Below are 22,427 nucleotides of genomic sequence, written 5' to 3' on the forward strand. Positions count from 1 at the left end.
ACCCTAATTCCTCCACCGTCAGCCAAACCCTATCCGCCGCAACCACCTTATAGCGTCGCAGTAGTGAAGTCCAAACCCTATCCAACTGTGTCGCCACCACCAACACCGTCAATGCCGCAAAGCTGCAACAAATCGTCAGCCACCACAATACAAGCTTCCACCACCAACATCACCATAGATTAATGCATAAATCAAAGGCATAGAGAACCCAGAATCGCATCCTCACCATGGTCGTTATCTCCTTCATTGACGCATCAACCATGGAACTCGCATCGCACCAAAGCGCCTCTCCCAGTAGGATTGCGAACCCAAGTGCGACCTCACCACCGCCACTGCCTCATGCCATCGCCACTATGAAGCATCACCACCGCTGCCACGGTGCAAAGCTCACTTCAGGCCATCGTCGTCGTAAGAATCGCGCCACTCAACGAGAACCTACAACTACCACATCGTCTTTCACCATGAATGTCGCAACCACCCACACCGTGAAACCCATCCACCACAATAAACCATGTTGCGCCATTACCACCATGTCGAAAATCGCACAACCAAGTTCGAACCTACCCTCCATCATCAATCTCACACAACCCAAATCACCACCAACAACATCATCTTCTTCCTCGTGATTAAGACCCAAAAAAACCCAGAAAATTTCCCAATTTTCGAACTCCAAATTCGTGCAGATCAGACAACCCTCGCATCATCCCAATTCGCACTGCCACCATTGCGAGACCCAGAAGCTTTTCCTAGCGCCACCATGACCTCACAACATGCCTCCATCAACATCGTGAGCTTTGTCCATACTAGTCTGAACCACCATTGCAGTGCGACACAAGTGAACCTTAATCGCGATCTCCATTCAAACCGCCATCCAACACGAGCACGACGCCACCGTAACCGCCTTCGTCGCGCCTTCAACCTGCAAAGGGAAATACAAAGAATGCAAACCCAATTTGCATCACGAAACCATGTTTATCCCCTTCGTATCTAGAAGCTTTCCTCGCGCAGCCATGGCAGTTCTCTTTAACCAACACCATGAATCCTTTATCGCTCCAGATTGCAACCTGTAGAAGAAATCAGAAACCCTAAAGCAGTTCAAGACCCTAATTCCAATCCAGTAGCAACGAGCAACTCGCGCCTCCATCCATGGCCAAGAATCGCGAGCAACCTTCCTTCGCGGTGCAAGAGTAAGTAGTTTCCCCTCTCCATCAAAACCCTAATTTTGGGTGGGAGAAGGGGTTGTCATGTGTAGTATCCACCTCAACCTTTAATTGCTTACCATTTCACCACATATAACATTAAAATGACACGTTACCACCATGTACTGCCATATTATCATACTATTAACTTTGTTTGTTTCTTTTTAACGAAAGGGACGATGTTGACATAAAAATTACAAAGTAAGGATTAATTAGACATTTTTTTAAACCAGAGACCTAATTGACACAATGGAGCAAAATTGGAGACAAAATAGGCTATTAAACCTTTTCAAACTAGTGAATGCATAAATTGTAATTTTTTTCATTTTACTAAGGTTAAAAAAAGATAAAATGTGTTTCTATCCATTATTTAGTTGAGAATTAAATTATTTGTTTAAATTTGGATAATTACACTATTTTATAGATGATTATTTAATAATAAATAAAATTTAAATTTATAAATTGTAAATAGTAAAATTATTAGTTATATTCAAGAACCTTTATAATTTATGTAAAATAATAATTAAATTTAATTGTCAAATGAGTACGTTATTAGTTAAATGAGTACATTATTAGTTGTTAAATGAGGGTATTTTGTTTGAATATATATTAAATTACCATTTTCTAACATAACTTACATAATAAAGAAAGACGCTAAGTATCATTAAAACTTAAAATTAAAGTAATTTGATAATAATTCGTATTTTGATATGTTATAAATATTTTAGTTCAGTCTTATCTACTACAATACCATATATTAGTAAGTTAGATAGATTGATTCTTTTAAATATTTTATTATCTCTATCTTGCGCATTATATTAAAAATATATTAACTCAATTTATTTATTTATAAGATAAAGTATTAACTTATTTTACCAATAAGTAATCATAATTAAAAAATTATATCATAAAAATAATAAGACAAAATTAAAATTACTATTAAGAATAGATTTTTTTATGTAACACGATTTACGTCTTATTATTAAAAATCAGATATTAAAAATGTAAGTGGCATTTTTATAAATAAGAGTAATCTTTTTATGTTGATATGATAGCAAAAGTCTCGTTTACGTCTAACCTTACAAAATACAATGTAAATGTTCACATTGAAAGTATACTTATTTTTTTAAAATTCAATAATTTTTTCTTTCTCGCTTATAGATTTTTCGAGGTGAATATAAGTGTTTTGTGGCAGTGATTTTAATTATATTAATGTTTTTGTAAGTCAAATTAGTATGTGTTGCATATCTTAATAGAATGTGTTGTGTATCTTAATAGATTATCATTGCGTTTTTCAAATTTGTCATATATATGATCCTTAAAATAACACGCATAAAAATTATATGTCATGTTAGAGAATATTACCATGTAAAATTGAATAATCAAATAAATTGAAGATTTACATTATTTAAATATTAAAAACATATTTTACTTTTGAAAAAGTTATTAAAAAACCGACCCAAATAATTAATAATGATAAATAAATATAATGAAAAATTGGAAGACAATTCACCTTGAAACTCAAGTATGGGTAAGACACATAGATTAAGTGAAGCAAGTTGAATTTAATGTAGATTTTAAGAAAATTATAATATTTGTAAGTGATCCCCATATATCCACTATATAATTGAGAATGTGTCCTGAATGAGACATGAATGATTTACTGAAACTTGTGTGCTAATGCTGTATTTTGAAACAGAGAGAGAGGCATTGGATGGACCACGAAGGTACGTACCATTAGGTTTAGGTCAATGGGACCCCCTCCACCACTTGTTAATTTCTTTCCATTCCTTCTATTTCTATATATTTTCAAACTCTTTTTCGTTTCTCATTATATATATTTTTTCAAATATTAAAAACTTTACCGTGAAAATTTTTTTTTTAAATTTGCAAAAATCTATGAAAAAAAATAATTACAAAAAAATATATCAATATTTTTAATAGAGAAATAATGTGAGAAATAAAAAAATAGTTTACAAGTTAATAAGTTCAACTAAAATTAAATATGAATACAAATTTAAATCAAAAGCACAAACTTTGAGTCTGTGAAGGATCATAAGTCATGAATCTTCTATCAAAATTTGACTAATATCATAATTTGACTAATATCATAAGCTCAACCCAATAAATTTAGTTCAAGAAAGTGTTTTAAAAGAACATATAAATATATAAGTAAATATAATCCTTGGACTAATATACATTGTAATAAGTGATGTGCTTTTTAAATTAATATTTTATATTGACGGAATAGTGTGTTAGTTTATCATATGATTAATATGAATTCATAATAGTTATAATAATAATTTAATTGTGTTAGATAAAGCTATATTAGTTAGTAGAAGTCAATCGTTAATAAATGGAAATTCATTTTGTAATGTTTCCTATAGAATATTTGAAAGAACAATAGGGACAAGAAAGACTGATGAGAAAGGAGATAGCAAATATTGGATATTTAGTTTGGCTAAGAGAAGAAAGGAAAATATGGTCTCCTTAAGAATAAAAAAATAATATTTTAATATTATGTTATTAATAAAAACAAAAGGTTAAAACGTAAAGAAAATAACTAGGCCAATATGTATTAAGTTTAACTAATATCTTTTCCAAATCCCATATACTCTTAACTTTGTATTATAAAAGAAGTAAATGGATCTTACCAAATTTCATCTGAGAAATTATAGATAATTACATAGTATGAATGGAACGTGGGATTAAATTAAATAATTTAGTGCACTAAAAAAATCAACATTTGAATTTACTGCATCAAGATCCACAATGAGTGGTGCATATTCATGCTTATCATTACCTGATTATTATGCTATTTCCTGTCACCGTTACTGATTTAAAAAAAAAAAAAAACCTGATAGTAAAGAAATCTACTTTTTGAACTTTCTTCTTAAAGCACTGTAAAAGACACTCCCTTTCTGCTGGTCTATGAAAAGAAAAAGCGTAGATTAAGAAATAATTGATCCTTAAATAGAGTTTAATTAATTTTAGGGTAAGAATGTAACATAAATTGGCACCAAAAGCTCAAATTAGGTTTATTTTGTTAAGAAAAAAAGAGTAACACACTCATGAAATTTTTTAGCGAGTTTCCATTCTAAGAGAAGACATTGTATGTGAAATTGAATTAAAGACGAAGAAGAAGATATTGAAAGTTGAAGATTCTGAGTACAACACAACAACAATGGTAACATCGGGAAAACCATAACTAGAGCAACACATCGCGTTCTGTTTCGCTATTCAACTCTAATACGACAAAACATTTTCACAAATGATTAAAATGTAGTTTAATTAAATTCTCTCTTACATATATATTATTGTCAACCATTAGAAATTCTGAAAAATAAAAAATAATATATTATTATTTTTCCTTGTTTGTGTTAATTTTTGTTTCACGTTTTCTTCAAACGAGCATAGCAATAGCAATAAAGTGGTTGGTGTCCAGCGAAGTGGGACAGAGAGAACCCCACGTGTCGAAGGGTAAAAGTGGTGCCCCACCTGTCGACTAAGCAGAGTGCGACACGTAGCCTTCTGAACTTTCTCGCAACAGAGGGACCACTTTGAAAAGGCCGGCTCGAGAACGGTGCGTAAACGGTCCCGTAGGGTCCACCCATTACCCTCACAATCCTACCTTTTGGGTCCTACCTCTACCCTCACATGACCACCCATTAGGTGGACCCATCCCCCTTACCAACAAACAAATCAAAATTTTCACGTAATTCTCTCTATTTCTTTTAAGAAATATTCATTATCTCTTTCTAAAATACGAATGTAAAATTTTGCAGTAAAATTACAGAAATTAAAATGTAAAATTTATTCTAATTATTATTGTTATTAACATTATTTTGGAAAATACGAAAAAATTGAGTACTAGTAGTTCTGAACTTGTGGTACTAGTTTTGCATTACCCCACTGGGTCCCCCACCATACCCTCCACTTTTGGTGGTGTCCCACATCAATGCACGTGGTCCCACCATTTTTAATCCTCGCATCACGTGTGCACGTGCTCTTCCTCTTGCTCCCAACGACGTCGTCGGGCGGAAACCAGATTCAACGCCCTTCACCTTCTCCTTCTCCTTCTCTTTCTCGTCCTCGTTCTCCTCTCAATGCTTGGAAGACGCGCGCGACATGAACTGCAACTCTTGTTTGTCGTAAATCTCCAACGAAAAATCTCTCAGCATGTGTGTTGTGGTGGTGGTGGTGGGAGCCATGACGGTGGCTCTCGCCGGGGACTTCGACGACGGCGCAGTGGAGGAAGGGTTAGCGTTTGCAGAAGAGGATGTGGAGGTTGGTTGGAGTTGAACGGGGGTGACCATGGAGGAGACAAACGCGGAGATTGGTCGTGCTATGGTGAAAAACTGCGGATGGTGCTGAAACGACGCGGCTTGGGGGACGACGAAGAACGCGCCTGCAGTCGGAACGACAGCGTTTGAAGGCACGGCCCACACGGGGACCACGCCCTGCGGCAGCGGAATCGCGGTGTGCTGCGGAATTGGGGTCGTCGTTGAGGCGGTCGTCGTGATCGTCCTTGAGCTTTGCTTGTTCGAGCTCGCGAGGCCGGCGGGGACTGAAACGGCACCGTCGTTTACGTCCACGTAGGCGCTGTTTACAGGTCGCTTGCGCTTCTTCCTCTCCGGTGGGTCTCCGAGTTCCGGGTCGGAGGGAGAGGTGGTCGGAATCTTGAGCGTGCCGTTGACAGACATGGCGATGGCGGGGACGGTGCCGGTGCCGGTGGCGGCTATGATAGCGGGCTCGGCGTGTTCGAGGAGCCAACGGATGGTTTCACCGTCTGATTTGTGACCTAGCTCTCGGGTGAGCTGGAAGATCCGCGCCGCACACGTGGCGGGCATTCGGATCCTCCTGCCTCGCCCCTCGACTTTGGTGTGACGGTCTTTAGTGGAGGCCCGTTTCTGAGGTTGGGCCTGGGCTTGGGCCAGGGCCTTGGACACAGACATGGACATCCCTGACGGCACGTGCACAGCCACCGGCATCACACGTATCGCGGAACCCTCCTCCGTCTCGGGCTCCAGTTTCGGCCCCTTAGGTTCTCCCAACCTTAGATCAACGTCTCCAGAAGAATCACCAGCCATGTCTGAAGAATAAGAAGAACGTACGTAACAGAAAAAACAAGTGTTTAAGGATGTAAGAATGAGGGTAGAAGGTGGTGTTTGAGTTGCGTTAGAATGAGAGTGGTAGTGAGAATAAAAGTATATATAGTGAAGGTACGTGAAAGAAGGAGTTGAGAAAGGAGAATGAGAAGGTGGATGTGTTGTGTGGGGGCCCTGGGCCCTGGTTGTGTTTACCGTGGATGAGTTTGTAGATGGAAATAAATGAACGGTGATGGTTGATGAATGCGTGGAGAGTAAAACTATTGCACGTGATGGGTCCCATGGTGGGCATTGGGGTAGGGGAGTTTTGGTCAATTGATTCACTTATTTGGCAACTGCAAAAAACGTTAAAAGATGGAGGCCATGGAAAAGGAGAAAAAGAAAGAAAGGCAAAAGAAATTTGGAATGGAAGAATGGAAGTGAACTTGATAAGATTCTGGCATCATGAATCCATGATGCCCTCAACCATTTGAGGATAAGGTAAATCATTCTTTATTTTTTGGCTAAAATGTTTTACTTATTATCTTCATGACTTCATATTTTTATGCTGTGAGGGAAAGGGAGTTAAAATGGTAAAGTTGGATGAGAGAAAAATGATCCCAGGCAAGTTGGAATTGTTTAGAATAAAGAATATTTGCATGCAAAGATGGTTTTGTTTGTAGGAGGGTCACTCACAATACCATTTTAAAAATGAGTTGGAATAAGACACCTTACACGTACCCAACATCTTAAAAGAAGGCACCTTGCCCATACCCACTAGTTTAAAGGCGTCAATGCATTAATTAATCATGCATTTCATGGCCAACACACTAAACATTACATGAACATCAAAATTGTCTATCAAAATACAAAAGGACGGGGAAAAACGATGTTACCTTTGGCCTAGGGTGGATATGGCTGCCCTTTTCCACTCACAAAGTTTGTGTTAAACAATTATATTCACCCAAAGAAAATTAATAATAATAATAATAATAATAATAAAATAATAATAATAATAAAAGACAGCGTGCAATGACGAAGACTTGAAATGGAAAGTCAATAGCATGAAGCGTGTGCTTCGTGCATGTTTGTTTTGAAAACCAGTGGAAGAGGATAGAAACACACAAACATACATCATAGGACGTGTGAAATAGTGAATGGTTCAGGGTGTGTGTGGGTCTATCACCCAATGTTTCAAGGACTTTTTTTTTTTTTTTAATGTTTTATGTTTTTACTCCAAATACTTTTACAATTATTTAACTTTGGAGGACAATATAAACAGTCATCTACTAATAAATTACAACACTATTATTTAATTATATATTTTGGTATAAAAACCCATGAGCGTAATGCTACTCATATTTGGAAAAGTAAAATAATAAAATCCATTGTATTTAATGATAGTTATTGGATGAAATAAATTGATAAGGACTACTCACTCACTTACGAATCAATGAACATGCCACCATATTATGAGGAAAAGCCACACGAATTCTAACTCTCTTGTTCATTTATAGAAATACCATCTTCAATGATTTAAATATGTAATTTTTTTTTAGTTTCACAACTCCTAAAATAATCAAAGGATTGATAAGTATACAATGATCCTAAGTTCATAATATTTTTTGTTTTAAGTCTAAATATGATAACTAAATATGTATTTGAATTTTTTTTATATTTTTGTAGTTAAGTGTTGTTGGATGTAGTTAAATTCTTACTCTGAAAAGTGTGGTTGTACTTGGAATTAATGGTCAAAGGTTAAGAGTGTTTTTTTTATGTGTTATACAAATTTTTACATAGTGTTATTCTTTTATTATCTTTAGACAACTATCGTTATTTTTTTTATTACTTAGAGTTTTCACGTTATATTGTTTGTGTATCCTTGTATTTATATTTATCTATTAGTAGGATGATTCTCAAAGTAAAGACGATATGATTTTTTCCAACAAGTGGTTTCAAAACTTATGGTTCGGTAGGATTTTGCTTAGTATGTTCTATGATTGCAGCTTAGTTTGATATTTCCACTACAAAAATATTAGATTTTACCACGAGTTTTTATTTATATTACCGACGGTTTTAACCCTAGTAAACACCTTTCCCGCGATTTGAAAAACCGTTGCGAAAACCACCGTCGAGAAATATTTTCGGTAGTTTTGTGTATAACCGACGTTACTTGTAGAGGTTTTATAAAAACCGCCACTACTTACAGGGTTCCTAAAACTACGGTCATTTGTAGGGGTTTCATGAAAAATCGTCGGTATTTACTGGAGTTGTGAAAAACTGCGGGTATTTGTGAGAGTTGCATGAAACCGCCGGTAGGTTATGGATTTACGTAGTTGGGGTTTTCAAAACTGCCGGTAATGCAAATAATTTAATGTTTTTATAATTCAAATGATTTGATTAAAAATAAAAATATTTAATAATAAATCAAAATAATCTAAATGTTTAATAATAAACTAATTAAGGCATCTTGACAGTTGCATTAAAGAAAGTGGATTTAGATACACAATCTATTCTTAAGGTTGATGCATAGTTATAAAATATTAACATAATTAAATGAATACACTAATAATTAAAAAAATCAACTAGTATTTGAAAATTCTAGTTTAATTAATAATGTACAAATATTCTTAAGTGTATATTCTTCTTGTTCATCACAACTCTTGCCATCAGATATGTTGTTTCCTTAAGTGTCTTCAAAGATTCCCTTAGGACTAAAGAAGGGTTTGAGCCCAACAAGTATAATAACATATAAATATTATCCAAAGAACACAAACCAAGTATAATTGAAAACTCCTCTATGCACCATACTTCCTAGATCTTACAATAATATTCCTAATGTAAATAACTTATCCATTATCTTCTCTTTTAGCAGTCTAAAAAGGTTTCATCTTTTACAATATGTGTACTAAAAAAGCTAATACCAACACCTATGATGCTTGCCACAAGAGATGCCATCAAGGATGCAATTAAACCAACAATATACAAAGAAGAGGAAAATGTAGCAAGACCATGATTGTTGTACTTGCAGTAGTTATTTTCATGTGCATACAATTTGTGTTTGTATACTATAGGAAAATACTCTTTAAGGAAGTCATCCATGGATGTAACATCCCCTATTAACCATAAAATATGCATGAGAAAATTTCAAAACTATAAAGGTTCTAAGGTAAAAGAAAATGAGATAGATAGCTAAAAGTAATAAACTACAATATATTATTGACAATATGTATTCTTCTGCATTACCTTAACTTAATTCTCTTATTTATGAGTAATAATTGTCAGTTATTTATGCATTTTAATATTTGTTTTAATGCAATTATGCAGATTAAATAAAAGGGTCAGTTTTTGACCGGGTCTTTAGGAAGAGATAGCTAAAATTTAGCTTTTGTAACCTCCCACATTTAGTGGGCAGTTCAGTTGTTTTCTTTTGTGTGCCACGGTGATAATTTCACCTATAAAGATGTATTCTTTTTCAGTTTTTGAATTGACAGAGAAAGTATCACATTCAGAAAACAATTTGTTACTTACTTGTGTTCACAATTTAGTATCAGAGCTCCTTCACAGGGGCCTGAACCAGAAAATTACGTGTGAGAGAAACTGAAACACCTAGAAAGAGAGAGAACACTGAGTTGTGAGTGTTGAAAGAAATTAACTTAGAGATGGCTGAAACAGTGAAGTACGTTCGACCATCTATTCCAAAATTTGATGGTCATTATGAACATTGGGCCAAGTTGATGGAAAATTTCTTACGTTCCAATGAATATTTGGACTTAGTGGAAAAAGGTATTGATGTGGTACCAGACACAGAAGAAGCCTCAGAATATGATCTCAAAAGGATGGAAGTACAGCAACTCAAGGACTTAAAGATCAAAAATTATCTCTATCAAGCAATTGATAGGGAAATTTTGGACACCATCTTAAATGACGAAACATCCAAGGATATATGGGATTCCATGAAGCAAAAATTTCAGGGGTCAACAAGGGTGAAAAGAGCTCAACTACAAGCTCTACGCCAGGATTTTGAGACTTTGCAGATGAAGGAAGGAGAATCAGTAAACTCCTATTTTGCACGCACCTTGAAAATAGCCAAAAGCATGAAGGTAGTTGGAGAAACCATGAAAGAAAACGTGATAACTGCAAAAATCTTGCGATCCATGGCAATCAAATTCAACTACGTGGTATGTTCCATTGAAGATTCCAATAATATGTATATGATGACTATAGATGAATTGCAAAGTAGCTTATTAGTACATGAGCAAAGAATGTATTTGTCAGTTGAAGAGGAACAAGTTATGCAGACTGTGGTTGAAGATAGAAACAGCGGAAGAGGTAGAGGAAGAGGAAGAGGAAGAGGATCCTTTCGAGGTAGAGGAAGGGGCAGGCAAATGTTTAATAAAGCTGATGTAGAATGCTTCAAATGTCACAGATTTGGACACTTTCAGTATGAATGTCCTATGTGGGAAAGGAAAGCTAATTATGCAGAAATGGAAGATAAAGAAAAACAAGAGGATGAGCTCTTATTAATGGCTATTGTTGAGAGCAAAGAAGGAGGGGATGAGTGGTTTCTTGACTCATGTTGCAACAATCACATGAGTGGTAATAAGGAGTGGTTCTCAGAATTGGATGAGAGTTTCCGACATAAGGTAAAATTGGGAATTAACACTCGTATAGCAGTAATGGGGAAAGGAATTGTGCAGTTGATGGTGAAAGGTGTTGTTCATGTTGTTTCTCATGTATACTATGTTCCTAAACTCAAAAATAATTTATTGAGTCTCTGACAGCTGCAAGAAAAGGGTTTGAGCATAAATATTCAAAATAACAAGTGCAGTGTTGTTCATCCAGAGAAGGGGCAAATTATGGAGATTCAATTGAGTGTAAATAGAATGTTTGTTTTGACAGCAAAGGTAGCAACAACATGCTTCCAGGCAAATGTGGAGGATAAGTGTCAACTATGGCATAATAGACTTGGACATTTAAGTTATGATGGCTTAAAATTGCTTCACTAAAAGAAAATGGTGACAGGGCTGTCTTCAATTACCACTCCTTAGAGTCTCTGTACACACTGTCTAGCATGAAAGCAACACCAAAAAGCTATGTCTAAGAAAAGTCAATGGAGAGCTTCTAAGAGACTGCAGCTGATTCATGCAGATTTATGTGGGCCCATTCAACCAACATCAAAGAGTAATAAAAAATATTTTCTAAGTTTTATTGATGATCTATCACGTAAAACTTGGGTATATTTTTTGGGTGAGAAATCTGAAGCTTTTTCTTTCTTTAAAAGCTTTAAGGCAATGGTTGAAAAAGAAATTGGAGAAAATATTGTATGTTTAAGGACAGATAGGGGAGGTGAATTTTCTTCAAAAGTTTTTGATGATTTTTGTAGAAATCATGGAATAAGGAGGCAATTAATTGCTTCATATACTCCCCAGCAGAATGGAGTTGCTGAAAGGAAGAATAGAACCATTATGAATATGGTTTGTGCAACCTTGAATGGAAGGCATGTCCCTAAAGTTTTCTGGCCAGAAGCAACAAAATGGTGTGTTTATATTCTGAACAGGAGCCCAACAGCAGCAGTAAAAGATAAAACTCCTGAAGAAGTTTGGAGTTGAGTGAAGCCTTCTGTAGATTACTTTCGAGTCTTTGGTTGTCTGGCCCATGTTCACACACCTGATCAACAACGAATTAAGCTTGATGACAAGAGTAAACAGTGTGTTTTATTTGGGGTCAGCGATGAATTAAAAGCATACAGGCTGTATGATCCAGTCAATAAAAAAATTATAATTAGCAAGGATGTAATATTTGAAGAGCATAAGGGCTGGAATTGGGAGTATAACAAAGTAGAGAATCAACATAATATTGTTGAATGGGAGAAACATGATGAAAATAGCTCTGGTATACAACTTGACACACCAAACAGTGAGGAGCTGCAACAAACAGAGTCACAAAACACTGCTGAAACAAATTCCAGAGTTGACACATCAGACAATGAAGAAATGCAACAAGAAATGCAACAAGCAGAGCCACAAAATACTGCTGAAACATATTATAGGATTGAGTCTTATAATCCAGTACTTGAGACTCCATTTGAAGTGAGGGCTAGAAGGCAATGCAAAAAACCTGTTTGGATGGTAGATTATGAAGAAGGAGAAGAATTGTCTGATGATGATACAAGGGCAATGCTTACAACAGTAATTGATCCAGAAAGTTTTGAAGAAGCTGTCAAGAGTAAGAAATGTCGTGATGCAATGGAAAAGGAGATGGAAGCCATAGAAAAAAATGAAACGTGGGAATTAATTGAGATGCCAAAAGAAGTGAAGCCAATTGGAGTCAAATGGGTATACAAGACCAAGCTCAAGGAGAATGGAGATATTGACAAATAAAAAGCAAGGCTAGTAGCAAAAGGATATGCACAACATTATGGAGTGGATTATACAAAGGTATTTGCACCTGTTGCCAAACTAGACACTATTCGTATAATTCTTTCATTGGCTGCACAAAATGGATGGATCGTTTTTCAATTGGATGTGAAAAGTGCATTTCTTCACGGAGAGCTTAAGGAGGAAATTTATGTACAACAACCGATTGGGTTTAAAAAGAAGGGAGAAGAAGATAAAGTATACAAGCTAAGAAAGGCACTATATGGACTCAAACAGGCACCAAGAGCATGATACAATAAAATAGAAGGATATTTTCTACAAAATGGCTTTGAAAGATGTTTTTGTGAACATACATTGTTTACAAAGTCAGCCGAAGGAGGTAAAATTTTAATTGTGACTTTATATGTGGATGATCTAATTTATACTGGAAATGATATAAAGATGTGTGATGACTTTAAAAGTTCCATGATGTTGGAATTTGACATGACTAACTTAGGGAAGATGAGATATTTTCTTGGAGTTGAAATTATGCAGAATACACATGGAATTTTCATGTGTCAAAGAAAGTATGCTCAGGAGGTTTTATCTCGATTTGGTATGCTGAACTGCAATGCTGTCAAAAATCTGATTGTACCGGGAACAAAACTGTCTAGGAATGATGCAGTGGCCAAGGTGGATGCTACTCTGTTCAAGCAAGTAGTTGGAAGTCTCATGTATTTGACTGCTACTAGACCAGATTTAATGTTTGTTGTCAGTTTAATCAGCAGATTCATGGCTAACCCCACAAAAACCCACTGGTCTGCAGCCAAACAAATTCTAAGATACTTGAAGGGGACTACTGAATTTGGAATTCTCTACAAAAAGGGAGAAAAACTGACACTGGTTGCCTATACTGACAGTGACTTTGCTGGAGATATAAATGACAGAAAAAGCACATCTGGACTTGTTTTCATGTTAGGAACTGGAGCTATTTCATGGTCCTCCAAGAAGTAGCCAATTATAACTCTTTCTACAACAGAGTCAGAGTATGTAGTTGCTGCAACAAGTGCATGCCAATGGATTAAGAGAATATTGTAGGCTGTTGGTTTCAAAGATCATAAACAAGTTATGGTTCTATGTGATAGTAGTTCAACTATTAAATTATCTGAAAACCCAGTGTTTCATGGTAGGAGTAAACATATTGATGTTAGATTTCATTTCTTAAGAGATCTTGTCAAAGAAGGGAAAATCAAGCTACACTATTGCAGTACTCAAAATCAAGTAGCTGATATAATGACAAAGCCACTCAAATTAGAGCAGTTCGTGAAATTCAGAAGCATGCTAGGACTAATTGAAGCATCAGAAATAAACTAAATGGCTTATTTGAGTATTTAGTTTAAGGGAGGGATTGTCAGTTATTTATGCATTTTAATATTTGTTTTAATGCAATTATGCAGATTAAATAAAAGGGTCAGTTTTTGACCGGGTCTTTAGGAAGAGATAGCTAAAATTTAGCTTTTGTAACCTTCCACATTTAGTGGGCAGTTCAGTTGTTTTCTTTTGTGTGCCACGGTGATAATTTCACCTATAAAGATGTATTCTTTTTCAGTTTTTGAATTGATAGAGAAAGTATCACATTCAGAAAACAATTTGTTACTTACTTGTGTTCACAATAATACAATTGAAGGAATATCGGTTTGTCCTAGGGAGCCATGAGACACGTCCATGCCAATTACGATGGTGGGAGCTCTAGAAACAACTAGGATAGAAGGGGCATGTTCAGCTCCTAAAATAGAATTCAAGCCACCAAGCTGCATAATGAATAAAAATCAGTGATAACAAACGAAATACAAGATGTAGAGCATAAATACAATCCAGTGCAAAATACCATACCTTGGAATTGACCTTCAGTAAAACATTGGTCAAGTACTGATCATTGACCCTTTGAGGTGCTATACACTGTGTAACAACAACAAAATTAGCAAGATTCCTCTTCTTCCACGAACCTTCGAGGTTTAATTAATTTTAATCTATAGTGAAACTTGAACAATTACGTATGTTAACCAGTAAAATACAGTTAAGGATGAACCATATACATTTGCATATAGTTCAGAAATTTTTCTATGAGGAAGAAGACAAAGAAGAAATTATGGAGGCCTTGGATGTTTAGATTGCACAAACTCAAGCTTTTTTTCTCCACTCTAACTAGGGGCGGGGATCGTTTATTGCGAAAACCTTCTTCAAAGACGTCAAAAGGTTGTCCAATCCACTGTAAAAAACAAATAAAAAATGTAGTCAACATGTTTATTATGCTTCCAAGTGAACATTTAAATGGAGAACTTACAATTCCTTTCATTTGACCGAACTTGATGAGATCTCTAACAAGTCCCCGTACATCACATCGGGCATAAAAGTTAACCACAACCCATTTTTCAATTTTTACAAGCCTAACTAATGTCTGAAGAAAAAAATCCAGTTAATAAAAATTCACAATAATTAACTGAGAACAAAAAAATATAGATGAGAAGTTGAATTAAATACCTTTTGATTGAAGTTCCACCTCCCATTTATTGGATTGAAATCCTCCCCATTTTCGAACTTTAACCGAACATAATGTTTAATTATAAGTTTCAAAATCAACAAACATTAATAATTAATAAATCAAATTCTACAATTTCTCTTAGACAACACATAAAAATTGATCATGCGAACATCAAAAGTTGTACTATCTAATATCTAAATAATTAAAACAAAACAGTACCTACAAAAGAAAGTCATCATTCACAGTAACTGAATAAACCAAAGAAAAGGAAACGCCAACTTACAACATTTTTTCAGAAAATATAACATAGCAGAATTTAAATAACCTATTGTTAACAAAATTTAAGTAACCTTTCAAATTTCAATTTCAATGACGTTTATAAAATATAAATATACAAATAAGACTCACAATTCACAATTCAAAGTACTAAAATAATTATTAAAACATTAAAAAATTTACCCTTGGAGCTTGTAAAACATGACCTTCAACTTCAAAAAAGCCAGAGTTGATAGAAATACCACAATTACGAAGCATAGGTTCAAAACCATCATAGTTTTGACTCAAAGCCTGAAATGATAAAAACAACATCAGCTTCGCCCGTAAATGTTTGCGTCATAGCAATTGGTCAAAATAAATCACAAAGAGACTAACATTTGTCAACACTCGCATCCTCTCTAGTGGCTTCTGCCTAGACTTCTCCACCAATGAGGATCTTTGGAGTGTGGTTAGAGCTTTAGTATAGCGTTGAAGAGATACCAGAGGGCAAAGCTAAGAAAAAATAAGTAAAAAAAATCTTAATCAGTGATGTCCGATTTCAATTTCATATTGTCTACTAAACAAAAACAAATCAACACATTATACCTTAAGGGGAATATATGTTGGCCGCTTCGGCTTTCCATCATTAATAAATGGTATATCACTTGAGTAGCGAAGATCTATGTTTCGACGATTAAAAATTAATCTCAACTTTAAAAGTTTTCGCTCTATTTGGGTGCCTCATTCTCTTCTTGTCGTTCTCACCGATTTCTCCATGTCCATCAAGGCTGGCATTTCCATTATTTGTATCCATACATGTTCAAAGGAATTTACAGAAAAAGTTACACAGCAAAAAAATTCGCATATAAGCCACTATTCAAAATGAAAAAACAAAACATGTGAACCCGCCAACAGAGACAACATCCTTGAGAACAACAGTAAACTCAAGACGATTACGGGCAAGAGAGCCAAGGGTAAAAAGAGTTTTCTCACCATATAATATGCAAAATCCTTCTTGTTTAGTTCAAAATTATATGTCTCTTGAACTCTGTTGAGGACCTTTCTCCCTACACAGTTACCCTCTACAAGGCGTCCATCTTTATACAAAGAGATACCTGATCAAACACAGACACTGAAATCACCATCTAAATAGACAGAAAATTAATGATACAGAAGAAACAAAAGAACATACACTAAACTGGAAAAAGCGATTGTTAGTGTTTCCAACATTCACTCTAAAGTGATTAATGAGAAGTTGCAACTTCATCCCTTTAGAAGCAAGGCCACACCTGGCTATTAGAAGCCTCAAGACCTTCTGGTGAGGGAAGAATCGAAGGAAGAAAGGGAGAAAGCTCACTTGATGGAAAAATCGAAGGAAGAAAGGGAGTAAGGGAAAAAAAATCGAAGGAAAAAGGGAGGAAGCTCATAGTGGTGCTGGTGAGCTCATAAGTAACGACAACCGTTGATGACGTACTTTCGAAGCGAGATCTAGGCGGTGGCGGCTTCCACCTTTTGATGGAGGTGAAGAAAGGCCTTGGCTCTCTGTTTCATGAGCGAAGAAGAAGGAGAGGGGAATGGAGCTGGTCGCACTAGTGACATGGTCGGGCATCCTACTCGTTGGTAGTGATTCTTATTGAAGGAGATGTGATGGTTGAGGGTCGTGAAGGGGAAGAAGACAAAGCATGGGATCCCTTTTGAGAGGAAGAGGAAATGATGTAGGTTAAATAAAAATATGATGCAATGCGAAAAAGAGAGAAAAAAACGAAATATTTTCACTTACAGGTGGTTTTGTTTTTCGACAATAGGAAATTTCTCTAATAAAAATAATATTTTTAATTTATCTACGGTTTTAATAAAACCACCAAAATTTATAGAGGTTTTAATAAAACCGTTGGAAATTTTCAAAGGTTTTTAAAACTACCAGAATAAACCCCTACTAAAATATATTATTTTTGTAGTGTCCACTTCAAAAAACATTAATTCCTTGTTGTTGGAGAATCATCCTTGTGTTGTCGAAGTTGCAATGAGAAATTTGAAGTAAGGATCGCTGTCAACATAGTATTGGTGGAATGAATTTACATTTGGGTTCTTGGAGGTGCAAGGACAGTGAGTTGTGTTGGATCTGCAGTGGAGCTTACACTTTCTGTCAAGTAAGCTACTAGATATGTAAAGGAGGTCGTAATTGGTGTTCACCAATGATGGATCATATTATTTTGGTACATTTCAAATCTATTTTGCGTAATGAAGATTTAATTTGTGTAAGTTGCAATCTGCGATTGGTGCGTTGAGGAACTGTTCTGTTGTTTTATAAATATGTTCCTTTTGTTCATGCGACTTGTGGACTTGGACTCAAGATCTGTGTTGCTGAACTGTTGTATGGTAAGATGTAAAGCTTGCATGATATAAAGTGTTGTAATTATTCATTTTCCAACAATGTAGAATGGTGGAGCTTGTGGTAGATAGAGATGCAGGTGCATTTTTGCTAGTTTTTCTAGTGGTTGTGGAGGCAATATGGGCTCTTGACCTGTAGCTCATGTTTTTTGGAAACTTGCATGCGATAGACCTATGTCAAGGTTCAATGATCTTTGAAGGTGTTTGTAGATATGGATTTGTGAAATCGATGGTGTCTCATGTGGTTGACATTTTTCTAGTAAGTGAGAAGCGATCAATAGTGACTTTGAGGTACAACGTGGGCGTTAATGAACATAGAGTGACAATAGTTTTGCACATGTGCTTAAGTAGGAGTCAAACAATGTGAAAGTGGTGTTGCATGAGCACGTACTGTGAAACTGATTTTTCTCGTCACTGAATTTGCATGGAGAGCTTGCACTACGCTAGAGGTCGATTTGCGACACCTGGTTCATTTTTCGGTGAGGTGCAAATATGGATCTACATCTGCTGCTTTTGTTGTAAGAGTATGTGTGGGTTGTGGTGTGGTGTGTAACACCCATTACTACTAAAAAAATCAAAAACTTTTGTGATATACGAAATGTTTATTGATTTCATAAAATAAATGTTCCACCCAGTAAAATTTATTCCAGTAATAAGAAAACATTTAAAAATACTCAATAATTATCATGTATCCAAAATACAAAAAAGCATGTTCTCGATGCAAGCCCACACTCCTCATTTTTGTGCATTTGAACCATCATGTACAACATTATATGCTAACGTATAACACAAGTCATACAATAATCAAATGTGAAAATCACAACCATAATCATACAATGACGAGCTAACTTAAAATAAAACATAATAATTAGGCTTATAGAAAAATAATAATAATACGTCATAACACGTCTCATTCAATCGTTCGATAATTCATAACAAGCACATAATCAAATAACAATTTATCTCGTATCATCCAACAATAATGAATTTATGTGTAGTCTCAACCCAAAAGGTTCAATCATCAACATAGCCCTCGCACATATCTCGGCCAAGCTCTTAAACCTCTCGACCAAGGTCTGAAACCTCTTGGCCGAGGTCCGATACCTCTCAACCGAGGTATGATACATTTATCCTAAGGAAAAACATCAAGACCTAATAATCAACAAGTTTTCTTCCAAAGCATAAAAGAAACCTCTACATACACTCATCCATAAACAAAAATGCATCAATCTTGAAGCAAAACAAATCATCAATCTTAAAATGTTTAATTCACTTCCAGAACACCAAACATGACAACCCAACACCTTATCCTTTTGCCCCATACTTATATATAATAATATAATTATCACAATAAATTTAGGATGAAAAAAAAACAGAACAACCAATATCAAAGGACTTAAACTTCATATATATTTTGGTATATTGAAGACCCATTTTAATTCAAATAATTTTTCCATAAACCCTTATCAAAATCACAAGACAACACATATTCAGATAAAATCAAAACACCTAGTTAGCTTCATGTACCTTAATTCACATTAGTTTCCTTCCTTGATCAAAAGAACGCCCTTCCTCTACACCCATTAAGTCTTACAAATCTTTCAATAAGAAAAAAATATGCTTATCACACATACTCACGTTTCTGCTTCCCTTTCCAATGGTGCAAAGTTCTTGTCTTAACCTACTTTAATAAGAAGACATGTCTAACTCTAATTCTAGTGTGTCTAGGTTCATCCCTCCAAGACTTCATAAATACACCTTAATTCTGGTTGATCCCGAATTAAATTCTCAGTCATATAGTCCATTTACTCTTCATGTTTTTATCAATAACTGAGGAAGTAAATATAAATAAAAAAATCATGAGTAAGATTTGAATCTAAGACCTTACCCTTTGATGGCATAATATCCTCTAAGCTATATGCCTCAAATAAGGTGGAGACTTCCAAATGGGTTGGTGATTGTGAAAGCTTGATGGTGTGAGAATATTGTGAACATATAGTGGGTTTGATGTGGTGAGAGGTTGGTCCTCCTTCAATTTATATGACTCAAGAAAGAGGAGAGGCTATGGTGGTGTTTGAGTGGTATCAAGAGAGGTTGGACCAACTTTTAAGAAAGGGTAGCTAGAGGAAACCTAGATGCGATGCTCTAGTCTTGGTGACCTAAGTTGAGTAGTATGACACAAATTTGGAAGCATAGTAATACTCAATTCAAAGGTGAATTTACATAAAGAGATACTTCTATTTATAACCTTAGGTAACCCTAAAGGTATCTCCAAACTGTAGAAACAAAACCTTAATAAAATCCTTTCCATTAGGAGGATGACACATAGCCACTACTAAGGAGAAATTTTCTTCATTAGGAGCATGACACATGGTCACTACTAAGGATAAATATTCTCCATTAGGAGCATGCCGCACATGACAAGAGTATGTGTCTCACAAAAAGAGAGCAACTTAGAGACCACTCTAGCTAATGGCTCATAAGCTTCTAGAAGGTTTGCTCTCTAAGCTAGGGATTTTACCCTAGATCCATGTGTCTCCTTAGGGCCCATTTTCTCTAGGTCCAAAATCCTACACTATAACCTGAGACCTGAATACAAAGTCCAAAAGAAACCCTATATTACTTGGTCCATTATACAAGGTTTAAGATAAACCTAATCTATTGAGAATTCATTAATGACCCATGATGATAACGGTTTGGATCCACCTTCCATAAATGACTTAAATTCTTTTTGAGTATGCTTGGTCATGACTAGTGGCTTGCGATGAAGATGAAGACAAAGACTTTTTTGTTTTTTACAAATCTGCTTGAGAAGGAAGAATGAGATGATGTGACAGTTCTTGGTTGGTCAATTTTGAAAGTAGAGGATTGTGACATGTGACGGCTCCTGGTTTGCCAGATTGTGAGTGCTAAGATGAGTCTTTTCTAGCTATAATTTATACATGAACATAGGTTAGCATTAATGCAAGGTGTATGAAAGTTCTTGGAATGGTTTACTTCCAAGTGAGGATTATGATTGTTGGTGTAGGCAATGAAGATGCATATATTTTAATCATGGTAAAGTTTATTGAGTATGATGAGAATATATGTTGTAAAGTCCCACACATATCTAAGGATAAGCAAAGAAGTAAATGTTGGTGACTATATAATGAATTCTAAGTCCATGGTGTTTCTTGTTCCAAGTTTAAGACACTTTGAGCTGTTTTTGATTTTTCTTATATCATTGTAGTAAAATGTTGTGAGGTGCAGATAAACTCTTGTTCTGAAAAGTATAAATGTACATAAGATCAACGGTCAAAAGGTTGAGATAATTTTTTATATATTGTACAAATTTTCACATAATGTTATTTTCTAATTATTTTTGGATAATTATGGTTTTTTTTTCCTTTATTTGAAATTTCTACGTTATATTGTTATATTGTTTATATGTTTTCTTTATTTATTTGTGAGTAAGATGATTTTGGAAGTAAAAGCGATACCGTTTTTTCCAACACTTATGTGGTTTTCTTTTCTTGTTTATTTTTTCCTTCTTAATTAAATTTTTATTCCATTTTCTAATGTTATTGGACGAAATAATTTTCAATATTGATATATTCATATAGGAAACAAATTTGTCTCCATTTTCAACTCTACAATCTTATAGTAACATTCATAATTAATTGGATAATAAAATCCAGCAGCATGAACAACGCCCTATTTGAATGAATAAAAAAAAAACTATATTTTGGAGCAAACAAAAAAAATATCAGAATTTCCGAAAATGACACGAGTGATATAAATACAGCGTTCAGCTCTCATTCTCATAGGTATTATGTGACACGATTGCTGGTAATTAAGAAGCCTAAAACAAGTCACATTATGGCTGCTAGCTAGAAGTACCATCCTAATTAAATTCAATGCCAAAAATAAACTAAAGTATAATGTTACAAAACTATCCATCCATTCAATGTACAGAAATAATATATATAATATATATATAATCTTGTTAAAAGTATAAAATATTCTATATTTATATCTGAATGGAATGATAATCTCATTTCATTTTTTAACAGAGAATCTAATTTCGTTTAAATTATTCTGCATAATTACGAGTTTGTAGATCTATAAATTTGTCTCTATTAATTGAAAAGATGTGAAAGGTCCTTTTATTTATTTATTTGTTTTTCAAATCTAAATTTGAATATCTTATAAAAAAAATAAGATTTTACTCAACTATAATATAACATCCCAAAATATAGTGTAAAAACTATATAATAGAATAATCAAATTGATTAATATTACAGATCAGTCTTACAAAATAAAGAACGTACGCTTGTGGCTGAACGGCCTTACAGAGAAATAAGAAAACTAAAACCAAACAACATAAGCAAAACCGATCGAACGGTTTACAAAAGGCTATACCAAACGGTCCTACAAAATAAGAGGGAAAGGATGATCGAACGATCATCTTAAAACTAAACTAATAATACTGACCGAACAGTTCTACTGTTCGGTCTTAATTTCTATCTCAACTAAATTTTCTTCTTTCAGTGCTTCTTCCAGCAACTCGTCTCCTTCTGCTCACATCCACATGGTGGATCATTGCAACGGAAAA

The 22,427-nt window shown here is 34.9% G+C and overlaps 3 protein-coding genes and 1 pseudogene across 3 annotated transcripts in view; 1 reads left to right on the forward strand and 3 right to left on the reverse strand.

The window, feature by feature from the left end:
* Positions 1-4,989: 4,989 nt before the first annotated feature.
* On the reverse strand, positions 4,990-6,736 carry LOC124847803 (transcription factor TCP9). The gene has a single exon (XM_047325376.2). It carries the CDS (start codon positions 6,287-6,289, stop codon positions 5,303-5,305), a length of 987 nt encoding a protein of 328 aa, XP_047181332.1. The 5' UTR covers positions 6,290-6,736; the 3' UTR covers positions 4,990-5,302.
* A 3,212-nt stretch (positions 6,737-9,948) lies between these two features.
* Positions 9,949-11,067, forward strand: LOC148192642 (uncharacterized). Its single transcript, XM_088099250.1, has one exon. The coding sequence runs from the start codon at positions 9,949-9,951 to the stop codon at positions 11,065-11,067; it is 1,119 nt and encodes a 372-aa protein (XP_087955376.1).
* A 3,245-nt stretch (positions 11,068-14,312) lies between these two features.
* On the reverse strand, positions 14,313-16,256 carry LOC148192643 (protein argonaute 4-like; annotated as a pseudogene).
* A 268-nt stretch (positions 16,257-16,524) lies between these two features.
* Positions 16,525-22,427, reverse strand: part of LOC124822163 (uncharacterized) — a 36,955-nt gene continuing 31,052 nt past the window's right edge. Inside the window, 1 exon segment of the mRNA XM_088099251.1 lies at positions 16,525-16,587. Within this exon segment, the coding sequence (XP_087955377.1) occupies positions 16,525-16,587 (63 nt within the window).

The sequence above is a fragment of the Vigna umbellata genome, chromosome 9 (assembly GCF_029865625.1).
Source record: "Vigna umbellata cultivar VRB3 chromosome 9, Vumbellata_1.0, whole genome shotgun sequence".
Classification (NCBI taxonomy): Eukaryota; Viridiplantae; Streptophyta; class Magnoliopsida; order Fabales; family Fabaceae; genus Vigna; species Vigna umbellata.

Excerpts from the sequence above, each read along its gene's own strand:
- LOC148192642 (XM_088099250.1), top strand. The coding sequence starts at position 9,949 with ATGGCTGAAACAGTGAAGTACGTTCGACCATCTATTCCAAAATTTGAT.
- LOC124847803 (XM_047325376.2), bottom strand. The coding sequence starts at position 6,289 with ATGGCTGGTGATTCTTCTGGAGACGTTGATCTAAGGTTGGGAGAACCT.